This window comes from Physeter macrocephalus, chromosome 15, assembly GCF_002837175.3.
Source record: "Physeter macrocephalus isolate SW-GA chromosome 15, ASM283717v5, whole genome shotgun sequence".
NCBI classification, from domain to species: Eukaryota; Metazoa; Chordata; class Mammalia; order Artiodactyla; family Physeteridae; genus Physeter; species Physeter macrocephalus.
This window is the reverse complement of record NC_041228.1, coordinates 41,561,081-41,586,311: the sequence shown is the minus strand read 5'-3', so window position 1 is coordinate 41,586,311 and position 25,231 is coordinate 41,561,081. Positions and strand designations below refer to the sequence as shown.

The following is a 25,231-nucleotide window of genomic DNA, read 5'->3' as shown; positions in this document are numbered from 1 at the left end:
ACAAGTGCTCTTGTTTGCCCACTTGGGAGGCTGGACCCGGGGCCTAGAGAATCCAGAATAAAACCAAACCTCTTGGCCAACCGCCTTGGAACCGTTTCAGTCCTCCAAAATCTGGCCCAGGTGGGGAGGCCGGGGGCCACCAAGCCATGCTCTCTACCGGACGGGGAACGCCCCGGGAAGGCGGGGTGGGATCCCTGGGGGCCCAAGTGCTCACTTCCAGGGCCTTTCGGACCTTATCCGGGTGGGGGTGGGGTTGGGGGCTGGGCTGCGACGACCTCTCGGCCACTGGAGCCGCTGGCAACAAGTGAGCTTTGATTCTGAGGCCAGACCCGTCGAGAGGTGTGGGCCGCCCCAGCAGGGGAGCAAGGAAGGAGAGCGGAGGTAGAGGTTCCCAAACTGAGGAAGGGAAAACTGACCCCTAATTTTTTCCCTCGGAGGTGGGACAGTTGCACGAAGTACTAGTTAGACCGGATCAGTTGGAGCTGACGGAGGATTGTAAAGAAGAAACTAAGATCGACGCCGAGAGCCTGTCCTCGGCGCCGCAGCTGGACCAAGCCCTCCGACAGGTGACAGCCCTGGGCCGCGCCGCCCACCCCATCTTAGCCACCCGGGCGTCCCTCCAAGCCAGCCCAACTCTATCAGGTCCCACGCCCTCGCCGGGCGGTCCACGCGTGTCCCCGGAGCGAGGGGGCGAGACCCGGGCTTGCAGTCCCTGGTGGACCTTCTACGAGGAGGTCGCTGCTCCTTTTTGCCTCCCAGCCCCCAGGGTCTTTGGGCCAAAACTTGCTAGCTTTCGAGTTGCTTCCTGAATTATACCTGGGGCCAGAGAATCTGCCGAGTTTTACCAATCGAGTGATGAGCGGAGTTTGAATCCTAGCGCTCCAGCTCCAGCTCCAGGCCCAGGCCCAGGCCCAGGCCCAGGCCCCAGACCCCAGACCCCAGACCCCAGACCCCAGACCCCAGACCCCAGACCCCAGACCCCAGACACGCCGGCCCTCTGCCGGGTTTGGGTCTGCAGCTCAGCCCTGGGACAGGGGGCGCTGTGGTGTAGACGAGCTGTGGCGTGCTGGAGGCGGCCCCAGCTGGGTGGGAACCTGAAGGTGCCTGCTTGGGTTTAGGCTCCTGAACTCCCACAGGCCCGGTTCCGGTTCCGCTTATTTCTTTAGTGGCCTTGGTCCTAGCGCCGGGAGGGTTTGCAGACCCGGACATATGAGGCTGCTCCTTGGGTCACCGTGAAAGTAGTGGAATCCCCTTACTGGGATTGAGGTGACCTAAAAACCGGCTGCTCCAGGGTGCCGACGGGTACTGGATTGTGCGGATAGGGCGGGGAGCTAAACACCTGTGCACAGGTGAGTGTCCGGCGCTCTCACGGCTTCTGCCCTAGCACAGGAGTTGCGAATTATAGGGGAAAGTTATCATTTCTGGGGTGTGTTACAGGAAACGTATTACTAGATTTTCCAAAGGTCTATATACACATTACCCACATTCGTATCAGAAACTGACATCTTTCTTAAGTCTAGAACATCCTAACATAAAAAAAGTAGCACCAGAGAATGATGTAATCAGAAGGCAACTTGCTGATGAAGTGAGACCTCTGACTTAAAAGTCTCGAATGGATTTATCACAAAAATAGAAGGCGGTGAGTGTTGAACGGGAGGAAGAATGCATTTACTTAATTCCCCTGTGCGTAAACTGAGGATTGACTGGAAAGCTACCGTATCGTATATAAAGGAAGCTACACAGTTTGTGGGAACGGAGTCTTTCTAATGTTGCCCCCAGAAGCGGTGTTCTTCACAGCAGTTAGCGCGGTTTCTCAGGTTATAACCAAGTGGGGCCACTTTTCAGAGTTTGTAAATCCTGCATCTGTTGCATCCCTGGGTGTGTTTTGTTCTTTTCAGTTTAACCAGTCAGTGAGCAATGAACTGAATATTGGGGTAGGAACCTCCTTCTGTCTCTGTACTGATGGGCAGCTTCATGTCAGGCAAATCCTGCATCCTGAGGCTTCCAAGAAGGTAAGAGTGCCGGCTTCTCGAAAAAACGATTGGACCTTAGGGGTGACCGGAGGCTTAAAAAATGGTTTATCCAAGTTTCTCCATTTTAAAAATACGCATATGAGGAGTTAGTATTTCATGGGTACAGAATTTCAGTTTGAGAAGATGACAAAGGGACGGTGGGGGTTGTTGCACAACAGTGTGGATGTACTTAATGCCACTGAATTGTACACTTACAAATGGTTAAAATGGTAAAATTGTGTTATGTATATTTTACCACAATAAAAATGTCACAACACTTTCATAGAGATGTTTGAGATTACAGTAATTTTATAGCTACCCTTTGGTGACTTAATAAAAGTTTCCTTTCTGTTTATGTCAAGTTTTTGAGATGCTTGACATTCTCTCTTTTCCAAAGCATATTAGCTGAATTTTTGACATTTAAAATAACTACAAGTAGGTAGAACTGTATTTTAATACATTGTAATATTCCCGTCTGTGTGCCTTATCCTAGAAAGGAAAGAGCAAAGAAAAATCCAATTAAAACTTTTAAATTGCATCTAATAATTTCATTAAAAAATTTTGTACTCTGACTTAACCATATAACTAGTGAAATGTTAATTATAGCATACTGTACTTTGTGTGACTTAAAGTAAATGTTCAAAACGGATTGAATTTTGTATCAAAACAATAGGGTCACCCCCCTCTTTTACCTTTACTTATCTTTCTGGTATGGAAAAGAGTATGAAACAAGAAAAATACTATCTTATTGTAGATGTCATTTCTCTCTCTGGGAAGAATACTGAGGGGCTGAGAAAAAATGGTGAGCACAGACAGCAGACCCAGTGTAATCAATCATTGCTAATATAGTTGATCTTATCAACTTAATTAATTAGAGCTGTAACTTTTTATTGTGGTAGGCAGAAAAGATGGAAGTAAAATATTTTTAAGGAAACTTTGTGAGATAAGTCTTGCAATGAAAAGTTTAGACTGGCAATTGATGTCATAAGTGAGTAGTCAGTGCAGATTTTCTTTCTTTTTACTCCAATAGGGAAAAGGGAAGAAATGAACTAAATGTATAATGACAATTTTAGAAGTCTGAAGGAGAAACTCAAGTTCCTATATCTGGAGGCTTGAAGAAAACACTCCCTTTTACAGCAACCTTAGTAATTATTTGATTAAAAGGGGGGAGTATTTTTTATTAATTAAATGCTAGACAAATTGCTATAACCTTAATCCAGAAATAGATACATATGAGAATTTTTTTTTCCCCTCAAACTCATATAAGGGATAAAACTTAATCCTTCCCAATTGGGCTGGAGGAAAACAGCTGTTTTTGTTATTTTAGGTACACTGCTTTGGATGTGGGAAAACCTCCAGAGAAAAATTGAGACATTTTCCTGAGCCACTTCTATTAGGATTTTGATAAAGAAAACTAAAACAATTAATTTAGCATCATTATAAAAATAATTCTATTCATTTCAGAAAAATAAGGAAACGGTAAAACATAAAAGAAAATAATCTTTCCAGTCAGAAAACATTAAAGTGGTTTTTTGAATGTGAACATAGTTGAATATATTCTTTCAGAGTTTTGTAGAAAAGCCTTACTTTTACAAGGAGCGTTCATACTACACAAACCTTTTAGCCTACTTTAAATTTAATATAACATTAGTATCCTTCATAAGCAGTAAATAAAATATTCAGTATTTTAAATGGATATACCTATTGAAACCAAACATTTATTGTTGGACATTTGAGTTATTGTCATTATAAACAGCTTTTACATAAGCATTTTTGTAGGTAATCTTGAAGATTCACAGTTGTTTTGGTAACTGTTTTGGAAAATGTCACCATGATGTAGTGATACCTATTTCAAATATAGCATGAGCAGGTCACATCTAATAGGATCCAATAAAGGAAATTTAGATCGAGACATTATTACTTAAATATTATGGGTCACAAACATTCAAAAGTATTTATTTCCTTGACTTTATAACATACAAATTCCCCATAAGTGAATACAAATTATCTTGAATTTTTTAAAAAAATCTAAGTTCAGTGTAACAAAATTAAACCTTGAAAATTATTCAATGAGGATTTTTTTTTTTTCAGGAAAAAAAGTGACACAATAGTATAATATTTGCTCTGACAGTTGAGATTTGTTTAATTACCACAAGAGTGATGCTAATAGCTAAGAACGGCTGGTAACAATTTCTCTTTTTTTAAGTGTAATTTGAGTTCTCAGGTTTTGCCAAAATAATAATGGTCAGGGAAACTAATGTGGGACTATAATTTGGCACAAAAATAATCCTCTTCAGATAATCAGGAATTTACTATCTTAATCTAATTTTAATACACAGAATATGTATTATTAGAACCCAGTATTTTAAACTACTAGGTTTTAATAGAAAACTAAATTTTGATAAACACATAGAATCCTATGTCTAGATATGTATTGTAAACATATGCATCTGTATGAAAACTGAGAGGGCTAATATTGCTGCGTGAAAATAATTATGGCTAGACAAAGTACATAATGTTATCAAACAGAAAATATAATAGCCCAAATGTTTTTATAGCTTCAGAACTGTTTTGAATGGAATACATAATGGAGCACAAACGTATAATCTATTGCCTTAAAATAAGATGAATTTTTTTTTCCATGAGACTTTTATGTAAGATGTAATACTGTAACAGAAAATGAAGACACTAATGTTTAATTTAAAATTTTTTTTTTAAATCGTGGTAAAATATACTTACATTCAATTCTTAGGTTCCTAATCATTAGGGAATCACTGAACTAAATTTATCTAGTTAACAGTGTCTACCTTGTCCTTCCTCAGAATGTATTATTGCCTGAATGCTTCTATTCCTTTTTTGATCTTCGGAAAGAGTTTAAGAAGTGTTGCCCTGGTTCACCTGATACTGATAAACTGGATGTTGCAGCAATGACAGAGTGTATCCTTTGAGTGATGACCCAGGAATCATTTGAAAAGACAGCTCCAGAAAAAGTGGCAATTCAAGAAACTTTAAAACATTTTTAACTTTGACAGTGTATGAAAATTGACTTGTCCAAAATTTGTCTACTGTGCTAGGAAAAATGGTGCAATTACTGGCATCTTTCAAAGTAGTTCTAATTTACTGAACTTGAATAATGATTTAGATGGATTTAGACATGGATTTTTGTTATGTGAACACATCTAAAATAGAATTCAATTTTGGATTATGGGAGTGGTTTTGTTTGTTTTTTCAGTTGATGAATGTGAAGACCATATTCTTTGCCAATTCTAAGGCCACTTGTTCTTGATTCTCTTGGTTTTAGGGTTTATTTCATCTTCTTTTGAATGGATAAGAATTTTTTAAAGTTTGGATGTATACTCTTGACAAACAGCTGTTCATTGGCACCCCTTTTAACCTTCTCTGGGTTTGTCAAATACATGTAGATTGTGGTAATTATTACGAGCCATCTTTTGAGATGATAAAATGAAGCTGAGATTTTACCCCAAATTCTTTCATAACCAAGAAAATATATCTGATGCATTATGTATTGTAAAAGTAAATTTTATAATCACAAATCTTGTTATGAATGACCCATCATCTTTCATCCAGTAAGTAAGTCTTTAAAGTGCTAACTATTAAGAGTCATGTGCTAACATACCAGATGTAACACTGAGTAATAGAAGTGTTGGGGACTCGCCCAAAGCCACTATGAGAATCATCATGAAGTCAGATTCAAGTTATTTTCATGAACGTGGGGGTATAGATGTTTATTCTAAAAATTTCTCATCCATTTTCAGGTGCTAAAGCTTGATTTTTGTTTTGTTTCAGAATTTCTTGATGAAAAAGATTGTTTGGATATTTTTCCTAACCATTTGTAAACAGATCAAACTCATTTTGTTTGCCTTCTTCTTGGAAGTAGGTAGCTAGAATTTTGGTGTAGCTGATTTATCTACTAGTTAATTACTGGTTTAGCTCCCAGCAGTGCCGGGAGAAGGGTAGAATAAGCGCATTTGAATGAATTCTTACAAGAGTTTCATTAGAAGGTTGGGACAGTAGAAAAACTTGCTATGTGTTTTGTTGATTTAAATGCTGTATGAATTAGCTCAGGCTGCCATAACAAATACCATAGACTGGGTGGTTTATTAGCAACAGATATTTATTTTCTCACAGTTCTGGAGTATGGGAAGTCCAAGATCAGGGTGGCAGCATGGTTGACTTCTGGTGAGGGCTCTTTCTGGCTTTTCCTGTGTCTCAAATGGCGGGTAGGGGGAGTGGCGTGGCCAGGAGTGTTGGGACAGGTAGCTTTCTTTTCCTCTCTTTATAAGGCCACAGGCCTAACAGATTAGGGCCCCTTTCTTATGGCCTCATTTAGCTTTAACTGCCTCCTAAATACTCTATCCCCAGATACAGTCACATTGGGGGTTAGGGCTTAAACACATGAATTTTGGGGTGGGACACAATCCCATCTCTAGCAAATGCTAAACCATTTAATGTGCTGGTACAAAATAGAGAACGAAAAATTCTGGCAAAGTATTAGTAGATATTGAAGGGAAAGTGTAATAAGTTATCTTAATTTAGAAAAAGACAACTTGAGTAGGAAAGACAGTATATTAAGAACCGTTTATCCCTGACTGCTCTGTTTTCTCTTTTAGCAAAGAAAATCTTTCCCTAGTAATTGTAGGTCAGATATTAGTAAAAATTTCCATAGCTACAAATAAGAGGTTCTTATATTTAGGTATTTCGGTTTTCTCAATGTGTTCACAGTTCAGAGAGCTTGTTAAAAGGTTACCTATTTTTTTTCTCCTTGGTTTCTTCTTAAGAGCTTCATGTATATGAGATTTGGGGTTATTAGTAAACATCTTCAGTATGGTAACCTGGGCTTTTTACTTGCTCTATGCTGTATTAGCTACACAATATATACGTACTTTTTTAAAGTACTGTATACTTTTATATAGTTTTGCATTATCTGACCTTAAAGGTGACCTAAGGTGAATGGGTGAGATGCTAGCTGATTATTTTTTCTGTCATTCCTTTTTATCCTAGCTCTATAACTATTTTTGGCAGTTTTTTTTCAAGTACCATAGAGATGAAAATCAGAAATATTTGACTACAGTAAACAGGTGAATTGTGAATAAAGCTAAGCTGGGCTTCATTTCAGGCATATAACACCTGACATTTGAGGCAGGATCTCATGACCATTAAGTAATGCATTCATTGAAAAATTAGGGAATTTTTCTGTTTATTTTAAAATAGCCTAATTTTAGCCTAGTTTCTTTGGACTTACATTGGAAGCCTTAGCTGTTATAGTTTTATTGCCAATCAAAAAGTGGATTTTTTTGTTTTTGGCCGCACCGCATGGAATGTGGGGATCTTAGTTCCCCGACCAGGGACAGATCCCGTGGCCCCTGCAGTGCAAGAGTGGAGTCCTAACCACTAGACTGCCGGGGAATTCCCCCAAAAGTGTATTTTAATCTTAAACGTTTTTATTAGTGTTTTATTTGCATACTTCTTTCCCATTTAACAGGTAAGAAATGTTATTAAGCCTTTCTATCTGTGGTTTTTGTTTTATGTTGCTGCTGTGATCAATTCCTTTATGACTCTTAAGAGGATTCATTATTTCCCTGACTAGGCCATCAAACTAATTACTCAGGTCAAAGACAATCATACCAAATTTGACTGTGCAGAGGATTTCTGCAATGTCTGAACTAAAGAGCTGTCCAATTCTTTCAGACCACTAAACATTTTCCTTTCTAATATGGAAATGGCACTGGATTTGGAAACATAAAGGTACTCATTACGCATCCTTGATGGTTTTGCCAAGTAGATGGAGAGTCATTTGCTCCAGAGGGATTACCTGTTCCACCAGGTAACCAGCGGGGGAGGGGGAGAGGCTCTTGCCAACCCTCAGAAAGGAACAAGTAAGAGAATTTGCAGCTCTGCTTCCTTGGGAAAGTTACTGGCCTTCTCCAAGCCTCACTTTTATCTCATGTAGTCCCCAGTGAAATCTTTGTGAACCGTGGGTGCTATGTAAATGAAGCAGTGTGACCACTTTGATAAAAGAAAATGTTTAGGCATTTCTTGAATGCAGTCTTGGTTCTTATTTTAGCACATATTTTCCTCTTGTGTCTTTGTGTTGGTTCTAAAAGCATTTCTGGTGTTAGTGTTGCTCCTCTCTGAGTTATTCCAGCTGCAGCTTTGTTACCTGCTTTGAGTTATGCAGTCCTAGCTGGAAAGAAGACCTCATTTAGCAGGTGAACTGTGGGTGGCATTTTGTAAGCTTTTTACTTAATCATGTGAGGTGGTGAGGGTGTGATGATAGGAATTGGAGCCCATGTGATTTTTTTTTTTTTTTTAAGGAAGAAATTTATCATAGATCCCTTGGGGAAATTAACGCTAGTTGTCCCCTGCTGAAAGTACATTTTGATTATGAGGCTATTTGTATAATGACTTATCTGTTGTTTCAAAAAAAGAAAAAACCTATTTCCCCCACAGTATTGGATGGAATTACTTCCTCCTGGTTTCTTAACCTATTTTTTGTTAGCTTTGTAACTCATGAGCTGATTTATTCTCCTTAATCAAGACCTCTACCATTGCGTTTATTTCATTTTGCCAAGCCTTTACTAAGAACTCATTTTAAGTGAAGTATGGCCTTGTCCGCAGAGCAAGTGAAAGAAGAGAACTGTCAACTGGGTGCTTACTGTTTATCCCATCAATAGCTTCCCAAGAGCCCAGTGGAGGAGGTATTGCCCCCTTTTCATAGCTAGGGAAACTGAGGCTTAGAGATTTTATCTTAAGTTAGAAGTGTCAGCATTTGAACCTGAGTCTGACTGCAAACAGTCTGCTTGTTAACTGGGGGATAATATTCTAGAATGTATAAAGATTATCTGAGGGTGGGGTTGGCTATTTAAATCGATTATCTCCCTTATAAATTTATAGTCTGTTTCCTGAGACTAAACTATTCAGAAGAAAAGGGAAGTTAATTTTGTAAAATTTCAATCTAGTTGTAGGGTATTGCATCCATATGTGCTGTTTGATATTATAAGCATGTGCCGTTTCACTAGTGCAGCTTTCCATTAACAGGGCAAAAAAAAAACACTAAACCACTCTTGTCTACCCATCCAAGTGTTAGTAGGGGTGTGTGTGTCTTTCCCTGTGTTTGTGTTTCACCACTTCTTGTTGGGGTTATACAATATGTGTTTCTGTGGGCGTGCTACTGACACAGTGACGAGGGCAAGTTTTTCCCATATATTAAAGATGGAGATAATAGCCTTACTAGCAGAGTGGTTAAGAACATGAGCCTGGAGTCAGATTTACTGGGGATGAGTTTACTGTACCTCTCAGCCCCAGTTTTCCCATCTTAAAATGGGCATAACTATTGCAAGGAATAATGAGCTAGTACATGCAACCACTCAGCGACTGCCTGCCCTACTGTGTGCTCTCCTGTGTTGAGTAGGTTGTGGCATGTCTCCAAAGAAGAAAGCCATCTCCCAAAGACTCTGAAAGGACTTCCGTATTGATTTAAGACCTTACCTAAACTATCTCACACCTAAAAATTTTTTTTCTAATCTTTCGTGAGACTGGTTATAGACCTTTTAAAACATCAGCTACATGTTAGTACAGGTAAAAGCTTCCGGGTTTAGCTTCTCCACTTGTAAAAATAGTGTGTGCGAGTGTGGTTCATTCTGCCCTTATGTGCTTATTTGTTATGACTAGTTGAACTGGGCTTTTGCAGTCGCAAAACTGTCATTGCTCTTAAAAAGTGGAGGTAGATGCTGAATCCTCCTTGGCACCTTTCTGCATATGAAAGGGATTTTAACTATCACCAAGTGTACAGTTAGGTTGGGTTAGTAGTTGACCTTGTTGGCCTTACGTGCTTATTTGTTATGACTAGTTGAACTGGGCTTTTGCAGTCGCAAAACTGTCATTGCTCTTCTTAAAAAGTGGAGGCAGATGCTGAATCCTCCTTGGCACCTTTCTGCATATGAAAGGGATTTTAACTATCACCAAGTGTACAGTTAGGTTGGGTTAGTAGTTGACCTTGTTGGCTGGAGGGGGGAAGAAATTATCTTTGGCACCACATCGGTATGATGTGAGCCAAACTGGCGAATACTCTGGTATGTGGTCTGTGATACGTTAGGTGACTAGAAATACTGTATATTCTTGGCCAGCACTCAGAGTCGTTATGTTAATTTTGTGTGGTTTATTTTGATTATAAAATAATTTACTTTTAAAATGTGAGTTTGAGAATTCCAGGATAGTTTTTTTGTTTTAGAAGGCTTTGGAAGACATTATCATGGAGTCTCCCTTTCCTAATTTATTTATGCCATGTAAATGTCTTTTTCTAAAGTAGAAATTTTTATCTTTTTTTTTTTTGCATTAGTTCCTACTTCTACCTTATTTCTTTGAAGGTATAATTGACTTGTCAGTTTTGGGCTTTGTTAACAATAATACCTCCTGAAGTAATATTTGGTAGGATGGATCTCCCTTGTTTTGTTTGTTTTTCCCCCTCTTGGAAAGAGTAAGCTTCTGAGGAATAGAGTTAAAACTATGGTTTTAGATTCCCCAGCATTTATTACTGGTATAAAGAAAGTTTTTGTTGCTTTGGCTCTTAGTTACATTCTTTTACACTGGCATTCTTGATTTGCTTCTTTCAAAGCTCATTTTAAAATATAACAGGTTATTTATAGAACCTGTTTTTTATTTTATTTATTTATTTATTTATTTGGCCATGCGGCAGGTTTGAGGGATCTTAGTTCCCCTACTAGGGGTCAGACCCCTGCCCCCTGCAGTGGAAGCATGGAGTCCTAACCACTGGACCACCGCAAAAGTCCCTAGAACCTGTTTTTTAAATTATACAACTCCTATAAGGGTAATTTATCACTTTCTGTTTTTTCCTTCACATAATTGTAGGAAATTCAGTTCTTAGTTGGAGCACGATTTCAACTTTTCTCGTGATATTTTATGCTTGCTATTCCTTTGTTCCTTTAGCGTAGGAATTTTATTGAAAAATGTCTGGCAGTATGGGCACTTGTGTTACTCTTAGAGTAAAACAGAGTAGAAGGGGAAGAAACAAACTTGTTGTCCTTGGGGGGGGCGGTGTTTAATGGCAATGAAAAATGGCTTTGAGTTGGAATTTTGAATTGGGGTGCAATTTTAACATAGTTTAAACTTAATTGCTCCACAATGTATTTATTTTATATGTGTGCTTCTTTTATTTTTATTCATTTTTAAATTTTTATTTATTTATTTTGGCTGCATCGGGCCTTAGTTGTGGCACGTGGGATCTTCTCTAGTTGCGGTGTACAGGCTTCTCTCTAGTTATGGTGTGTGAGCTCCAGAGTGTGCGGGCTCCCTAGTTGTGGCACACAGGCTCCCTAGTTGTGGCTTGAGGGCTCAGTAGTTGCAGCGTGTGGGCTCAGTTGCCCTGTGACTTGTGGGATCCAACCAGGGATTGAACCTGCGTCCTCTGCACTGGAAGGTGGATTCTTAACCACTGGACCACCAGGGAAGTCCCCTATGTGTGCTTCTTTTAGATAGAAACTAAGAACTTAGTTTTAAAGGGAGGTTATTTACCAGGGAAAATTGAGTGTTCTGAAACCAAATGTGTCCATTTTCCACAGTCAGAAATGGTAGCTTCTTTTGAATGGATAAGTTAATATTGATGGACTTTGTGACACTAAGGAAAGGTTCCTTCTGTTCAACTATAGGCGAAGTCTCTGGACTTCTCTGAGTTCTGTGTAAATGCAGCAGTTTGCTCAGTTGTATCCTGACATGCTCATTTTGTTCCCACCATGTCTGGCTTTACTCCTTCTCATTTCCTCATGGCGTTTCTCATTTGCAAAGCTGGCTAAGCCTGTTGGTGCTGTCGTGGCTGCCTCAAGGGCAGAATGACTAAGTTGCATGACAACCATAAATCAGGAGGCACAGATTCATCTTTCCTTCTCTCAAGATCGGACATGCAGCAAGTAATTCAATATATAATTATAAATTGATAGGAGAAAGAATTGGTAATAAAAGTTTTTTCTCACTCCCGTTTATTTGTTGTTCATGGTACATTCTGGTAAGAATTATGAAAAACTGAATCTTCCGAAGACAGTGGTGTGAGTGGGTGGGTGGTTTGGGCATGCAGGAGGTTGGGTGACTTTTAAAAGTTGCTGGGAGCTTAGAGCTGCTGATCTTCCTGGTGTGTGATGACTTGAAGGGAAACATGTTGGGACGTGTTATGTGGGACCAAGTTAGCCAAATGTCTAGAACATATTCTTAATATAAAAAGTAGAATTCAGTAAAATAATTCTTCAGCTATGAATCTATTCTACACGGGATACTTTACGTTGTTGCTTTTGAGCTATCTTTTTCACTTGGCTTTCATATCATACATTTAGAAAGCTCACAAACTATTACTCAAAACAAAACAAATTAAGCAAAGCTTCTTATCTTGGTGCAGGGAATTACAGACACATTGTCAAATCAGAGCTGGGAAACTTGAATGAGTTACAGAACTTCTCTCAATCCTAGTTTCTTCATCTGTTTGGTTTTACTGTTATCTACCTAGAAAGGCTACTGCAAAAATAGGACGAAATAGACAGTGTTTGGCACAAAATGGTGTGTAGTAAATGCCATCATTTATGTCAGTAGCGTCTTAGAAGTAATAGGTGCTGTGGTAGATGGAAAGAGATCAGAGGAAAGTGGACCTGTGCTCAGGAAATGCATAATACAGTTGAAGAGAGTAATATTTTATAGGAATAGTATCTAATCAACTTTTAACTTGATGGTTGTGACCTAGAGCAGTTAGGGAAGACTTTGGTGCTGAGTGGGAGTGATCCATGGTCTAATTTGGTTAAGAGATTAAGAAGATAAGAGTGTTTTATAGGGGAGTTACCTGAGCAAAGGTAAGAAGGCTTATGCCTCTTGTCATTGATAGAGGAGAAAAAACTGGCTTGAATTGAATATAGTTTCCAATTCCTTCAAAGCTTAATTTTTCCCCAAGATACTCTTTTGGGATAGAAGGTTACGATGTGGTAAACATTCCTGTGGCATTCTCTATTTTCGGCAATTTTCATTCCTCTAGGTCAGAAGTGAGCAAACTTTTTCAGTAAAGGGCTAAAGAGTCAATGTTTTAGTTTTTTGCAGGCCACGTACAGTCTCTGCTCATTCTTTCTTTACAATCCTTTAAAAAATGTAAAAGCCATACTTTTCTCTGGGCTGCACAAAAATAGGGTGAGGATCAAGGGTTGACTCTTGCTGTGTTTTCATCCATGTTCCTTATGCGTAGGGTGTGCGTGCGTACGTGTGTGTGTGTGTGTGTGTGTGTGTGTGTGTGTTTGTCTCTGCTGATAGGGGTTTTGCCACAGCATCAGGTTGGTCCTTATGCAGTGTTTCCTTGGTCAGATTTCTTCAAAATTTCTGTCTAGTAATGGCCTCCTACATGTAAACGTTTTCTCTGAATCAATAGATGGTAAGGGGTTAAGTTGCCACTCTTGGGAGCTGTCGGCTTATACTTGTGGTTCTCAACCTGGGCTGGGATTTGCCCACCTGGGGACATTTGGCAATGTCTGGAGACATTTTTAATTGTTATTACTGGAGGTAGGTAGAGGTCAGCAAGCTACTAAAAATCCTATAGTACACAGGACACCGCCCACCCCGCAACAAAGAATTATCTGCCCTATGTGCCACTAATGCTGAGGTTGAGAAACACTGGCTTAAACAATGGCACTGGTCTCCATTTCTTGGGTATGTTTCTCTTTACTTCATTGTACACCCTTATAAGGCTGAAAGTGTTATTAGAATTGCAGGGTTCCAGACGTTTGGTGGTAGAGTTTACATGATAAACTATAGCTAGTCACAGCTCTTCTTTCCTAGTTCTGTAAGGAACCATAAAGTCCCTCCCATCTCTCCAGAAAACTTAGGGCAGTTGTCTCCCTAAAGCATCTTCATCCTTTGGCTCCAGTTTTTCTGTCCTATCATTATGTTCTTAGAAAATGGCGCTGAATTAATAAATACTTTATAGTACAGCTTCCCAAGGAAAATCATTTTAATGACCCCAGTCAGTGGTCATTGCTCTGTTGCTTGAACATCTGGGATTGATTTTTTTTTTTTTTTTTTTCAGTACGCGGGCCTCTCACTGTTGTGGCCTCTCCCGTTGCGGAGCACAGGCTCCGGACGCGCAGGCTCAGCGGCCATGGCTCACGGGCCCAGCCGCTCCGCGGCACGTGGGATCTTCCCGGACCGGGGCACGAACCCGTGTCCCCTGCATCGGCAGGCAGACTCTCAACCACTGCGCCACCAGGGAAGCCCTGGGATTGATTTTCTAATCCCTCAGTGGGCAGCACATTTATTTCATCTCTAGATGATTGATGTAAAGGGCAGGTTTGCAGGGGGAAAATGCAGAAATTATCCACCATTTTAGCTTGATGATTATCCTGTGAGCATACAAATAGGCATCTGGTGAGTTCAGATTTTTTAGTCATAAATGTGACCCTCTTAAAGTGTGATTATCATAAGTTATGAAAGTTGGTCCCCTGAGGGTTCTAGGAAGAGCGGGGAGAGCATCACGTATTAAATGCCTGCTGCCTGCGTTGTGTCCTGGGCTTGTTTTATTTCATTTAATCTTCACAAGAGCCCAGGGAGGTAAAGATTATCACAGCTTTGGCTTTACAGATAAGCTGAAGTTTAGTGGGGTTAAGTAATTTGCCAAGGAACATATGGCTGCCTTTCTACACGTAGCATATTTAACTACAGAGAAATGTAACCGGTTGAGAGACGACACACAAATGAATTTGCTTAGCATGTCTCTTTACTGGAGAAAGAGAAGAGGATGCTGTGGGGATGAAATAGGAATTTTGAATTGAGAATAGAATAGAATATTATTCAGAAGACTGGCTATAATCCTTGGTGGGGAGAAATCTCTCTGAGTTGTTTTTACATTGTATCCTCTTTGTTTGCAGTAAAATAGTACCTACCGACTTTTTCTTAATATTTGTCTTCATTTTTTTTTTTTTTTTTTTTTTTTGTGGTATGCGGGCCTCCCCCTGCTCTTCATTTTTTACCCTTATTACAAAATACCAGTCAGGAAAGATTTTTATAAAATAAGGCAAACATCTTAATAACCACCACTCAGATGGCTGTTTTCATTTTAAACTCGGGAAAAGATAAGAGTCCCATAGTATTATTTGTTATGTGCATGGTACTACATTATAAAACTTATGCAAAACTTGATGGAAATCTCTTCTGTTTGCCCTCAAACCCAACTTGAGCCATGCATTTCTTTAAAAGCCATGTTTCCTGACTTACCCAAACAGTGTACTTACTTAAATTAAAAGCTACATTGGCCATTGTTGGCTCTGAGTGCTTGAACCGTTTCTACACATCTACTCTAAAAGGACAAGCATTTGCTGCCATCCAAGATGGCTGTGTTATGGGATTCCAAAAATCTTCTAGAAGGGAGTTCTGAATAAAAATGGGGTCATAGATATGTCTTCAGTAATCTGAAGTGTTTTGAACATTAGGCTTAAAAAAGTTATTTAATACCTTGTGGTCTTGAAGGATGTAACTGTATCTTTAAGTCAGCATGGTCATTGCCTTGTGTGTGTTGTAAAGACAGGATAGGGATTCTGTTAACTTTGTTGTACGCTTCATGGTTTGACGCTAAAGTGCTCGATATTCATGCATTTGCTACCACTCAATAAGCATTTTATTCCTGGTATTATTATTATTATTCCTGGTAAATCCTCAGGACAGGATTGATTTGGCCATCTTAGCCCAATAGGGCAATTGGACACTTCAGGAAGCCTGGGTGAAGTCCAGACTGACGGGAAGAAGCTATTCCGAGATTTCAAAGAATTGTCAATCTAGATGCATTTTACTTGGCCTCTTGGTTCCGTGAGAGTTTAATTTTGGGTAAAAGCAACCTCATTTTACCTTTCCAAAATGTTTCCTTAACTTAATCTCCCAGGTTTAAATTTTGAGAAGAATAGTTCAGCCTCCCGGTATGGAGCCTGTCAAGTTGAAGATATGGGAAATATAATTTTAGCAATGATTTCAGACCCTTATAGTAAGTATTGGTGTTGTAACAATGCGGGCCTAGTATCTGACCCCATCCACTTTCCCTCGCCTATACTTCTGAATCGCCACCACCCGCCCCCTCAGCTTTGTCTCCCTGATAGCTAAAATGATGACTTGTGTGTTCTCATTCTAGATCACAGGTTTTCAGATCCAGAAAGAGTAAATTACAAATTTGAAAGTGGCACTTGGTAAGTACTTGAATACTATTCCATTTGAGCCTTTTTTTTTTTTTTTTTTTGGCAGGACGCGGGCCCCTCACTGTTGTGGCCTCTCCCGTTGCGGAGCACAGGCTCCGGACGCGCAGGCTTAGCGGCCATGGCTCACGGGCTCAGCCGCTCCGCGGCATGTGGGATCCTCCCGGACCGGGGCACGAACCTGTGTCCCCTCCATCGGCAGGTGGACTCCCAACCACTGTGCCACCAGGGAAACCCCCATTTGAGCCTTTTAATGTGTTTTTATTCATATTGTGATATTTAACTCCTGTTATATTTTAGTAACTTTACTAAACCTTTTGGGTATCCTTTTTTTTTTTTTTTTAATATTAGGTCATTTGTTAAAGAAGATTGTATTTTAAAGTAAGTTTGGATGTTAGGATTAACATTTAATGAAATATTTGTATCCTTAGTCACTATGACTTTAGGTACATCATATGTTTGTGTTGTTTGTGTCTGCGATTCTGATTTTAGCCTCTCTGAACTGTCCATCCTCACTGGAAAACTTCCAAAGGAAAAAATCATAGGCTTTAGAAGAGTTCACAGGGTTTTTACTGAGATAATTTTAAGTATGTTCTATCAGCTCCTACTTTAAAACAAAGGAAATAACTGGGGAGAAGTATGAAATGGTGGTATCTCTGTTTGTGATCACAGGTAGACCTATTTAAGTTTGTGAATCACTGCAGTGAATTCCATGAGATTGCTTGGTGCCTGAAGTGAACAGAAACTTCTGACATGTTTGCCCATAAGAGAGATATTGAGGCCTATTTAGTTGTGGAGAAAGTGACTCATTAGGAAATGTCCTAGGAGTACTGAAAATATAAATATGGGAGGAATAGAACATCAGAAGGTGTCAAAATATAGAATAGGTGATTTACAAATGACTCATTAAGGTGTGGGAACTCCCAAGCATTTCCATAAACACTCTCTGTGATGCCTCCCTGTTTGATAGGGGAGATGTTTTAATGGCAGACTTCTGACCATGTGCACACATTACCCATGTGGGTTAATTACCAGCTTTAGGTGGATCTTAAGTTTTGCTGTCAAACTGGATTTAAACCCCACTGGTGTACTAGCCAGATCAAAGAATGCATTTAAACCTATCCTTCTCGGCTGTAGGAACTTAGAGGCCATGAGAGTACTGGGAGGACTTTACTTCCTATGAATTGTTGCTGCGTTCTTTTGAGAACAAGGAAGCAGCAAACAGCTGATAGGTGGTTTGCTGGGTGAGCAAGCTGTGCTGAAGTGTCATGGGCCTCTGTATAGTAAACCACCTAAAGAATACTTTGGACTGTGCCCAGATAAATTTTGAGGTTATGAAGTAAGTTGGGCAGTACTACAAGTCTGTCTGAACTCCAAATAAATACTGCCTCAAGTGTAAAGAGGCCAGTTGTCTTATGGGGGTAGTAGGTCAGACTGCCTAGCATTAATCATGCAACCTGACATTTTGCTTGAATCCGCAGCAGCAAGATGGAACTTATTGATGACAACACGGTAGTCAGGGCACGAGGTTTGCCGTGGCAGTCTTCGGATCAAGATATTGCAAGATTCTTCAAAGGACTCAATATTGCCAAGTTGGTTTTCCTTAATCTCTATTTTATTTAACAATCCCAAAGGGATAATAGATTTTCTGTCATTTTCTCCTCACTGTTTCTTTTCCCTATTGCTTTCTGTTCTGTTATTTTCAAAGGGGAGGTGCAGCACTTTGTCTGAATGCCCAGGGTCGAAGGAACGGAGAAGCTCTGGTTAGGTTTGTGAGTGAGGAGCACAGAGACCTAGCGCTCCAGAGGCACAAACATCACATGGGGACCCGGTACATTGAGGTATGTCCTCACAACCTGACATGTGACACCCTGACAACCCTGGCATCTTGAGTGAGTGTTCACATCAGAAGGTTCAGAAACTGTATTTAATTTCCCTTTCTTTTCTTAGGTTTACAAAGCAACAGGTGAAGATTTTCTTAAAATTGCTGGCGGTGAGTACCTTTTATATAATGTGGCTATAATAAGAAGAATCTAAAATTTTACTTATATAGCAAAGGTAGATAAATAGGGTCACGAATGGTAGATAAATAGGGTCATTTTATTCCCAATGAAACATAAAAGTTGACTCTTTTTTTTTTTTTAAATAGGAGGAAGAACTATCCAGTAATGTCAGTGTAATGTGTAACGCTTGCGCTAAGGCTTGAGTCAACCAACTGTAGTTAATTAGCCATTAAAAATAGTGCTATACAAAGGTCAAAGGGTCCTATAAAGTCGTGTACAAAGGGAAAGAGTAGTTCATGAAAGAAATGAAATGGTCTGAAAACTACTTTCAAATGGCCATATCAGAATATCTGGAATTGTTGCATATCTGCTTCTAGTTTTTCTTTTAACTTCCTTTACTCATCAGTGGCCAGGAACATGGTAGCATTCTGGCTTCTGGTATTTTAGAATATATGGTGTTTGTAGTAATATGGTCAGAAAGAAGTGGGAACAGATAAAGTCACTATCTAATTCTTGAGTGATTCATAACTTTAAAACCTAAAAATAACAGATGCATAAAAAATGTTAACTGTGGTCTGTCCAACAGATGTTTTTCTATATGTGTACCTACTCTAAGTTTCTATTTTTCTGGTCATACTGTTTTAATTTCCTTTCTCCTTTTCGTATATTATGAATATCTTCAAATTTCTTAAATGTTAAATGCTGTACAGTATTATATGTACCATAGTTTTTTTTTAAAAACAGTCCTATTGGGCATTTAGAGCTTACCTCCATTTCACTCTATGTTGCAGTGAATATTTTTGTATCTCTGTATGTGCCACTGGTTAGGATAAATCTCTAAAAATAGGATAGCTAATTAAAGAATGCGGGTGGACCTTTCAAGGGGCTTTTGACATCTATTGCCGAAATATACTAAGGTGATTTTCACTTAAATACAGAGAACATTTATATCCCTTCATTATATAGTCCTGATAAAAATCGTTGCAACTGTAAAACTTGTAGTAACAATATCCTGTTGATACAATGTGCTGGTATATTTCTTGCACTTTTTTCTTGAGATAAACCAAGGCTTCCCAATTCAGAGCTTCAAAGTTAATAGTGTTTCCATTGTTTGATGTTGGTTGGGGATAAAGTATATTTGGAGGTGCTGTGGTCCTGAGGTTCCATGGCAGATAACATTGCAGACGGCAAAGTTAACGTCCACGTCAGTGCCTGGGACTTCATGGTATATGGGCAGTATGATAAGAATTTGCGCTTAGGGAAAATGTTACGAGTAAAGGATGTATATTTGCGTATTTGCTGCAGCACTGTACAAAATGCTTTATGTCTGGCAGAGTGTTGATAAATGTTGAAACTGGCTGCTAAGTATATTCATTATTCTCTCTACTTGAGTATGTTTGGACCTTTCTTAATAAAAAGTAATCGGGAAAATAATACCAAAAATCACTAAAGAGCTTTCTATGTAATAACTTATTCTCATAATTTATGAGGTAGGTAATTTTACTCCCATTTTACAGATGAGGAAACTGAGATACAGAGGTTAAACTTGGCTGAGGTCATAGCTTGGTAAATGGTAAAGCCACAGTTGCACCCAGACATTTCTAGTTCTAGGGCCTGTGCCCTTAACCACCATGATGACTAGTTGCCTCTCCTTGAGAAGAATATGGTGGTTGGTCCATGATGTAACTGTATGGCTACCTTCCTATATTAACAGGGGTATTTTATGAAAATGGTAGGGGGAGAGTTTTAAATTTATGGGAAGAGAATTCTGATTCCTGGGATGTCATTATGAATTCATATGGGAGTGTGGGACTTATGAATTATAGACATTGCCAAAAATTTTACTGTTTTAAATTTGGTAAAGTTGATGTCTTAACCATTTCTCCCTGTGCTTCCTGATATCTGTGTTCCCTAGGTACATCCAATGAGGTAGCCCAGTTTCTCTCCAAGGAAAACCAAGTCATTGTCCGTATGCGGGGGCTCCCATTCACGGCCACAGCTGATGAAGTGGTGGCCTTCTTTGGACAGCATTGCCCCATCACTGGGGGGAAGGAAGGCATCCTCTTTGTTACGTACCCAGATGGTAGGCCAACAGGGGATGCTTTTGTCCTCTTTGCTTGTGAGGAATATGCACAGAACGCATTGAGGAAGCATAAGGACTTGTTGGGTAAAAGATACATTGAACTCTTCAGGAGCACGGCAGCTGAAGTTCAGCAGGTTGGTTTTTAAGAGCATGTTGGTGGCTTTGCGTTATTTCTGTTCTTTCTTTTTTTTAAATTAATTTATTCTTTAATTGAAGTATGGTTGATTTACAACGTTTCGGGTATACAGCAATGATTCAGTTATACACACATATATATAGTCTTTTTCAGATTCTTTTCCATTATAAGTTATTACAAGATATTGAATATAGTTCCTATTCTTTATTTCTGAAAATAATACATTATTCATTGTGTTAAAATAAAACTTGGAAATTACGGAAAGTATAAATGCATGAAAAATATCTATTCTGTAGCCAAATGATAGCCACTGTTATCTTAAATATACACACAGAAAAAAATACTATGTTTTTATATAACTGGAATATTGCTGTAGATGTACTTTTGTATTCGGTTTCAAAAGTTCACTCCTGTCTGAAAATTTTTAATCTTTAAGTTAATACTATGTTTCACAGGGGCATATAATTTATTTATTGATTCTGTTGTACATTTGGGTTGGGTTTTTTTCTATCATAAGAAATTTCTAGGTAAACATGCTTATCTGTCAATTTCTTCTTTTTTTAAATTAATTTTTATTTTTGGCTGCGTTGGTCTTCGTTGCTGCGCGTGGGCTTTCTCTAATTGTGGCGAGCGGGGGCTACTCTTCATCGCGGTGCGCGGGGCTTCTCATTGTGGTGGCTTTTCTTGTTGCGGAGCACGGGCTCTAGGTGCGCAGGCTTCATTAGTTGTGGCTCGCAGGCTCTAGAGAGCAGGCTCAGTAGTTGTGGTGCACGGGCTTAGTTGCTCCGCGGCATGTGGGATCTTCCCAGACCAGGGATCAAACCGTGTCCCCTGCATTGGCAGGCGGATTCTTAACCACTGTGCCACTAGGGAAGTCCCTATCTGTCAATATCTCATTGATTTCTTTAGAACTGGATATAGGGTGTGAGCTTTTAAGGCTTTAATGTCTTGCCAAATTTATTTCCCAAAAGGCTTGATCAGTTCCATTTTGCTGGTGACAGTGCAAATTGTCCTTTTGTCCTGTTACTACCTTTCAGAATTCAGTGCTGTTTTTGAGGCACAGATGGGACAGTCAGCTCCTGAAAACGCACTAAGATCCAAGCATAAAACCATCTGTAGGGTCTCAAGCCTTTCGGCTATTCTTCTTGACTTAGCAGCTGAACATTTCTCTTCAAGGGTCAGTTAGTATTACCTTTGCACCTGAGATCCCATAGACTGTTTCACATGGCTCTTCAACTTATTTTACTTGGCTCCATAGTAGAACATAGTCAGTTCAATGATTCCTTTGGTCTTTTTTGCAAGCAGTTCAGACACTGACTCTGTTATTTCTTTTTCGGCTGCGTCGGGTCTTCATTGCGGCTTGCGGGATCTTCATTGTGGCTCGCAGGCTCTTCGTTGCAGCGCTTGGGCTTCTCTGTAGTTGTGGCTTGCAGATTTTCTCTCGCTAGTTATGGCATGCAGGCTCCAGAGTGTGTGGGCTCTGTATTTTGTGGCACACGGGCTCAGTAGTTGTGGCGCACAAGCTTAGTTGCCCTGCGACATGTGGGATCTTAGTTCCCTGACCAGGGATCGAACCCACGTCTCCTGCATTGGAAGGCGGATTCTTTACCACTGGACCACCAGGGAAGTCCCTGTACTGGTACTGTTGAACCCTAAGCTATGAGCATACTTGTAGTTTAAACAATTCTGTACTTTGTTGAAAATGAGTATCATAAATTCGCAATCTCTAAAATATGCTGAGCATGCTTAAGACTTCAAACACCCTTCCCAAACTAGAGGGGGAAAAATGAGATTTTTATTTTAGATCTTTAATTCGAAGAACAGTTTCATGGAAATCATGCCCTAGAATGGACTACCCCAGAGCCTTAGCTACTGTACATTAATTGGCTTGGTTGTAGAGTATGCTTTCTCTGTTTGACTCAGCTATAGGTGGTTTTGAGTGTGGGTGAACTTTCGCTTTCCAGCCTCCCATCTCTAATAATTTATTTAATAAGTGTTGAAGTAGTCATAGACTTTGCACTGTCTTCTTTTCATTAATAATAATCACTTCATTCAATAACTTTTTACTGATCTCCTATTTGGCAGGTACTCTAGGTGCTAGACCATTTCCTGTCCCAAGTTTGTTTATAACATTTATTTTCTATTTGTGTTCTTCCCCCTAATGTTTGTACTGTGTCTGAATTGTTCCTATAGTTTTTTAAAGTCTTGCTTTCTCTTTGGCTGTGTTGTGTTTACTCTTTGATTGTTGTCACCTCTTATTCAGATAGCAACTGGACAGGGTGTGAGTGAGGAAATTTAGGGCAATTTGGGGGAAGTTCATTGATTGTCTTATATTTTTAGTTATGAGCTGATAGAGGCTGCAGTGGTAAATGGTTCAGAAATCCTGGGGATTCCACACACGGCATTTGCACAAGGACCTCCTCGTATTATCAACTAGTAGGCATATTCTAAAATAAGACAAAAGTAGACAACAACCTTGTAACATGAGTTTTGCCTGGGAGCAATTCTTTCTCCAAAATGTACCTGACCTCACATCCATTCTCAAGATAGCAGTATTCCATGAATTTAAAAGGTAGTCAAGGGACTTCCCCGGCAGTCCAGTGGTTAAGACTGCCTTCCAATGCAGGGAGGCACGGGTTCGATCCCTGGTCGGGGAATTAAGATCCTACATGCTGTGCAGTGTGGCCAAAAATTAAAAAAAAAAAAAAAGTCAAGATCCCCTGTTTTGCCACTGTCTCAAATTCACATGATTATTTTTATTTTCACTAATTGATTTTTTTCAGGTTTACGTTACCCAGCCATTCTGCCTTCTGCTTTATACATCATTATAAATGTGACATATTTTAATATAATACAGTCACTGTTTGACTGTGATTCCTTTGCTGGGTCATTTTCTTTATATTTCTTGGGTTTGGAGGTGGAATGTGAAGACAATATTGAGAGAAACACTAGTGAAATGAAATCTAATAGGTTGTACATAAGTCCACATTTTAACAATATGTCCCGATTCTTATAAAAGCAACAGACTTTAAGGATACTTGTCTGAAGGCAGATAGTGGGACATTTGTCCAGGTGGGTAAGTCCTTAATCTAAGTGCATTGTGTTGTGTGTGGTGTATACCTCAGCAGGCATCTCACAAAAGTTGGTATCATGCTTTCCTAGCTGAAAAGCATGAACAACTTTCTCCATGAGTGCTTCTCAAACTTTAACATGCTTGTGGATCACCTGGGGATCTTGTTAAACTGCAGATTCATATAGACTAGGTCAGGGTGGAGCTGAGATTATGCATTTCTAGCAGTTCTCCAGGGATGTCAGCACTGGTCTGCAGACAACATTGGAGTAGCAGGGCTCTAAACCACTTCTATTTTGCTTTGAGTACAGGTGCTGAATCGATTCTCCTCGGCCCCTCTCATTCCACTTCCAACCCCTCCCATTATTCCAGTACTACCTCAGCAATTTGTGCCCCCTACAAACATTAGAGACTGTATACGCCTTCGAGGTCTTCCCTATGCAGCCACAATTGAGGATATCCTGGACTTTCTGGGGGAATTTTCCACCGACATTCGGACTCATGGGGTCCACATGGTATTGAATCACCAGGTAAGAAAGTCACTTACTGGAAAACTGATTTGCTTATTCTTATTAAATGCACCCTTCCGATAAAAAGGTAACAAATGTTCATCAGTTGTATAGTAAGTCTTAAAGGAAAGATTTAACTATAAATGCAAGGGGTCTTTAAGATGAACTCCAGAAAGAATGCTATCATTGGTATGGTAATTCAAATTCACCTGATTCCGTCATCACATATATCCATCAAATTATCAATAGCATCGGGTAGGAGGCAAATACATTACCAGTCTAATACAATATTTTACTGTTGCACTTACTGAAGTCTGCAGCTCTGCTGCTGTAGTGTGAAAGCAATCATAGACAATATATAAACCAACGAGCATGTCTGTGCTCCCCAGTATTTTGTATCCGTAGACTGTTTAGAAATGACTTATTTTATTTCACATATAATAGTAGATATCAAATTACATTCAGTAGAGTGCAAACTCAAAAGGAGCTTGTATCTATACCACCTAGAACAGTATGTGATCATAAAAGGCGCTCAAATGTATTAGTGAATTAATTGTTGAGAATCCTCTATCAAAATCTAATCAGATTCTTATCGTATGCAATATATATTCTAAGTGTATTAAAAGTAGTTCCTGGCTTGGTATCTCTCATTTTTTTAAATAAAATTAATTATATTAGTTGCCGGGCAATTTGCCAGTATTTTGTGCCATCATAAGCAGGACAGAACTTTAAAAACCCATAAAGCACGTAGTTCTAATTAAAATTTTGGAATCTCTATTAAAAGCAAAGTTGTATCAATTTTTGAAAATAAGATGTTTCCTGTGCATCGTAGTCTGAATATAGGTTTGTATTAAAAATGCCAATTTTTTCTTAACTGCTGGTTTCCCACTTTCTCTTTTCATGTGCTGATTTGGTCACATTCATAACCATAATCCTGTCTCACTGGAAAGTGCATGCCACTGGGTACAAGGAATCAGAAAACACTGAGCCCCTGTTTGGTGTTCCACACCAGCACATGCTCATTCTCACTCTCACGTCAATATTAAGCTATGCAGCATTTTATCTGACTAGGAATCCTCTCGGCATGCTTCACTGAGGGGATTCGTTTTGAATAAAATTCCCCACGGTTCAGCATCACCAGGGAATTGTTCGGGTTCTCTCTGAGTCACCACTTCTAATAACCT

General features: G+C 39.5%; 1 protein-coding gene across 8 annotated transcripts in view; it reads left to right on the top strand.

Moving 5' to 3' along the window:
• The window catches only part of ESRP1 (epithelial splicing regulatory protein 1), a 59,408-nt gene that overhangs the window by 484 nt on the left and 33,693 nt on the right, over positions 1-25,231 (top strand). For 7 of the 8 annotated variants that reach the window (XM_007116674.4, XM_055091118.1, XM_007116672.4 and 4 more), the window contains exons 2-11: positions 438-566; positions 1,899-2,012; positions 4,835-4,949; positions 15,943-16,041; positions 16,186-16,240; positions 17,728-17,838; positions 17,955-18,087; positions 18,197-18,239; positions 20,165-20,466; positions 23,850-24,068. In XM_007116674.4, coding sequence (XP_007116736.1) covers positions 438-566; positions 1,899-2,012; positions 4,835-4,949; positions 15,943-16,041; positions 16,186-16,240; positions 17,728-17,838; positions 17,955-18,087; positions 18,197-18,239; positions 20,165-20,466; positions 23,850-24,068 — 1,320 coding nt within the window. The remainder of the gene's footprint in view (positions 1-437; positions 567-1,898; positions 2,013-4,834; positions 4,950-15,942; positions 16,042-16,185; positions 16,241-17,727; positions 17,839-17,954; positions 18,088-18,196; positions 18,240-20,164; positions 20,467-23,849; positions 24,069-25,231) is intronic. The other variant, XM_055091119.1, reaches the window with a different exon arrangement.